The 4,289-nt window shown below is 32.3% G+C and overlaps 1 protein-coding gene across 1 annotated transcript; it reads right to left on the reverse strand.

The window, feature by feature from the left end:
• Positions 1 to 406: 406 nt before the first annotated feature.
• Positions 407 to 3,248, reverse strand: LOC129960907 (uncharacterized). The gene is made up of 2 exons (XM_056074624.1): positions 2,951 to 3,248; positions 407 to 2,241 (listed from the first exon to the last, which is right to left on the reverse strand). Exon 2 carries the CDS (start codon positions 2,168 to 2,170, stop codon positions 1,103 to 1,105), a length of 1,068 nt encoding a protein of 355 aa, XP_055930599.1. The 5' UTR covers positions 2,171 to 2,241; positions 2,951 to 3,248; the 3' UTR covers positions 407 to 1,102.
• Between the last annotated feature and the right edge of the window lie 1,041 nt (positions 3,249 to 4,289).

Here is a 4,289-nt window from a genome sequence, read left to right on the forward strand (position 1 = left end):
AAAAAGTTGTTCATAATAAAAATCCTGCTTCTTCACTTTGTATGAGAAGAGAGTAAGTAGTACTCTTCAAAAAGAGGATAATCAATAAAATTCCACATCTTTGACACCATTTGCAGAAAGAAATTCTGCAGCAGCCAATTCAAATAGAGAAGAAAGAGTTTGGGAGCCTCTGTCTTAAATATTTACACTTTATCTTCTTTATTTGCTCCATACACACACAGAAAAGTAAATCATTAGATGTAGTCTTTGTTATAGAGGAAAGAAATTTCTTCCTGTCTTGTGGCTTGCAAGAAAGGAAAGAATGCACTGAAGGTATGCGTTGGATATAGTTCATAAAGGTCAAGGTATTTAGGAGCATCCTTTTCCATTGAACTCCATATCTACGGTGCATCCTTCATCTCCATTTAGCAAAAAAAAAAAAAAAATTAGTTAAAAAGTTACCACCATATCCAATACTGGTATGTTAGCATATAACTAACTTCTTAAAAAAAATTTAAATTAGAATGGATAAAGTTATGTTATTCCTCATCCTTACAGAATTAAAACAGAAATGAATTTGGCGAGAGAGATATTGACATGCCTTTGCCTTTTCCTTGAAGTTATTTGGGCATCATTCCCAAAAGTTGTTCATAATAAAAATCCTGCTTCCTCAATTTGTATGAGAAGATAGTATGTACTACTTCGTTAAAAAGAGGATAATCAATAAAATTCCACATCTTTTTCACCATTTGTAGAAAGAAATTCTGCAGCATCCAATTTAAATAGAGAAGAAAGAGTTTGGGAGCCTCTGTCTTAAATATTTACACTTTATCTTCTTTATTTGCTCCATACACACACAGAAAAGTAAATCATTATATGTAGTCTTAGTTATAGAGGAAAGAAACTTCTTCCTGTCTTGTGGCTGCAAGAAAGGAAAGAATGCACTGAAGGTATACGTTGGATATTGTTCATAAAGATCAAGGTATTTATGAGCATCCTTTATCCATTGAACCCCATATCTACGGTGCATCCTTCATCTCCTTTTAGAAAAAAGAGTTAGTTAAATAGCTATCACCATATCCAATACCAGCCAGTTAGCATGTAATTAATTTCTTTTCTTTTTTTAATTTAATTTGGAATTGGCATTATAACGTTTTTTCCTCATCCTTACTGATTCAAAACAGAAATAAATTTGGCGAGAGAGGTATTGGCTTGCATTTGCCTTTTCTTTGAAGTCCTTTGGACTTTTTGCCAACATATCCACCAAAAGTTGTTCATAATCGAAATCTTGCTTCTTCACTTTGTACGAGAATATAGTATATAGTACTTTTTCAAAAACAGGATAATCAATAAATGGCCACATCTTTTCCACTATTTGTAGAAACAAATTTTGCAGCGGCCAATTCAAATAGACAACAAGGAGTTTGAAAGCCTCCATCTTTAATATTTGCATTTCTTCTTCTTTAGTTGCTCCATACATACATAAAAGAAAATCATCATTTGTAGTCTTTGTTATAGAGGAAAGAAACTTCTCCCTCTCTTGCAGCTGCAAGAAAGGAAAAAATGCACCAAAGGTACAGTTGGGATATTCTCCAGAAAGCTGTAGGTATTCTGGAATGTCCTTTATCCATTGAACCCCACATCCATCTTGCATCCTTCTAACCCAAAATCGTGTAAAGGGATTACCAGGTATTGACCATCTATCGCATACCTTCATTTCTGCCCACAAAGTCTTTATACTTTCTTCCAAAAAGTAACTGCATGCCCAATAAAACTTCAAAACGATATCAACATCTTTTTTTAGAACCAATTGCTGCATTGTTTTAATTCTGTCAATTGCCCCATCAGATTTCCATTGAAAGATTTCCTCTATATTCTTTAAACGCCATAAACCTTCATGGTCCGAATGCCATTCTGTAACAGCAGCATCCAAGCCTAGAATTGCCTGCACTACATTCTCTCTTAAATGTGCAGGAACGATAAGTAACTTTTCCTTTGCTTTATTTACCTTAGAGTTATAGATAGCTTCATGAAATTTTTTCGGACCTAATCGCCTCATTTCTTTAAAGAGTATAAAGCCAGTTATGGCATCAATATGTTTGGACAATATTAAAGCTACTTTTACCACAGAAAAGTGGAAAAGTGATGGCATGAATGGAATTACGAGTTTTGAATCAGTAGGTTCTGACATTGTTTAAAATAAATTTCTACGTGGAATAGGAATTATTTTTAAGAAAATCTTCTGTAAAATCTCAATGAAATCTGAAAAGAAAAAAAAATCTTACGTATTTCCCATACAATACAAAATTAATATTTCATTGCAAGCATCTTTTTAATCAGTTAACAGAATCTGACATCAAACTTAGATTAAAGCTGCATTAAAGTGCATGATGAAAAAGTACTTAGTTTACAAATTGTTTTTCTTTTAAAATGTAACAATTAATACATCAATCTTGTAAAAAAATAATGCTATGCATGCAATAAATTATAGTAATAATAAAGACCATACTTGATGAAAGGGGGAAAAGTTCCAAAAATGTCTTTAGAATTTAAATGTGAAAGCAAATTGCATTCTAAGGTAATTATCAATAAACTGTAAACAACACCACATATTCTGACAGGTAATTTGTTTTAAATGTTTTGGTTCACAACTCATTAATGTATACAATATGGTCATTAAAACCATAATTTTTCTAGACTCACATTCAAAGTTTGTGTGCATTTCTGAAAATAAATTTCATTTGGAAATTAAACTATTCTGAATTTGCAAAAATTTTTGTTATATCCTGACTAAATAACCATAACTTGAATCTGGAAAAATATGAAAATTTCACTTTATACATTCAATAATTATTATATATATATATATATATATATATATATATAGAGAGAGAGAGAGAGAGAGAGAGAGAAAGAGAGAGAAAGAGAGAGAAAGAGAGAGAGAGAGAGAGATCATTAAACATAATATTACCAATTTGTCTCAGATTTACAATGGAGAGTAGGGATGTCCATTTCGGGCCTTTTTAAAAAAAATTCTTACCTAAATTTTAATTTAAAATTAAGAGGAATTTTGACATTGTCCATTAAAAATTTCGAAAATATTGCATTAAGAAATGATTGTTACAGTATCTTAAAATTTTAACATGTATAGTTTGAATGAAATTTTAATATAAAATTTTCATTGCAATAAACTCAACATATTTACGTCAACAATGAAAACTCATATGTTATGACGGAGAACTCTACTTTCGTTTTCGGATCAGTTTATTCATGACGCTATTCCACTAATATCAAAACGGGGTTGCCAGATTCCATGTTGGAATAAGATGCAACAGATACAGGAATTATACAACTTATTAAAATTGGCAACAAAATAATTGCATTTAGTGGAAATTTGCCTAAAATAATACAAAATGAAAACAAGAAATATACTTAATACAATGACATAACAATATGCAATATATGAAGATAATATACAATATTTGGCGGTACGGGATGTGCTAGGATAGAACCTAGGAGCTTGCGATTTGCAGTCCAGTAACAAAACCAGGATACAAAAGCGTATGCTCATGCAGTGTAGTTGTTAACTGGCTAATATGCTATTCACAACAGTACTGTCCCTCCAGTGAGTCGAACGATATGACTGTTGATGTATTTGTTAGTAGCTGTTTTTTTAATGGGCCTATCCAGTTGAATAGCGAGTGTGTGTGGGTGAGTGATTGCCGATGCTGCTGCGCCAAGTGAGTCTGGCGACTTTTGATTGATGCGTCAAGTGAGTCTGATGACTTTGGTTGCGGGTAGATGGCGCCACACCTTGTGGTTTGCAGTCCAGTATATAAACCAGAATACAAAAGCCTACGTATACATAGAAAGGGGATTTCCCGGGCGAAGTATTAATATAGAGTGTATTAGAGAAAGTAGATAGGTGGCGCTTTAGAATAACATGAATGTAAGATGGCGATGTACGATCACTACAAATACATCTTAACTGTCGCGTCCGTGAGCGAAATTGTATACAACTCATCTTCGGAGTTTCTTGTCCTAAAAGAGAAAGAGAACAACTAGAACTTCTACTTCTTTCTTGTAAATATTGTGAATAAAGAGTGTTCGTTATATAAATACGAGTTTTTCATTTGAAAGAGTAAAAGTATCTTTGAAGTAATTAAGATATTATTTACCCATAATTTGAACGTGTTCACTTGTGATAAAAGATCCTATCTTATTGTACGAGTCAAAAGAATCTGATGATCCAGCGTTTTTTAGTAGTTTGAAGTTAGTTTCAATTTATGTATTACTGAATGCTGGTACAA

The sequence above is a fragment of the Argiope bruennichi genome, chromosome X2, assembly GCF_947563725.1.
Source record: "Argiope bruennichi chromosome X2, qqArgBrue1.1, whole genome shotgun sequence".
NCBI lineage: Eukaryota > Metazoa > Arthropoda > Arachnida > Araneae > Araneidae > Argiope > Argiope bruennichi.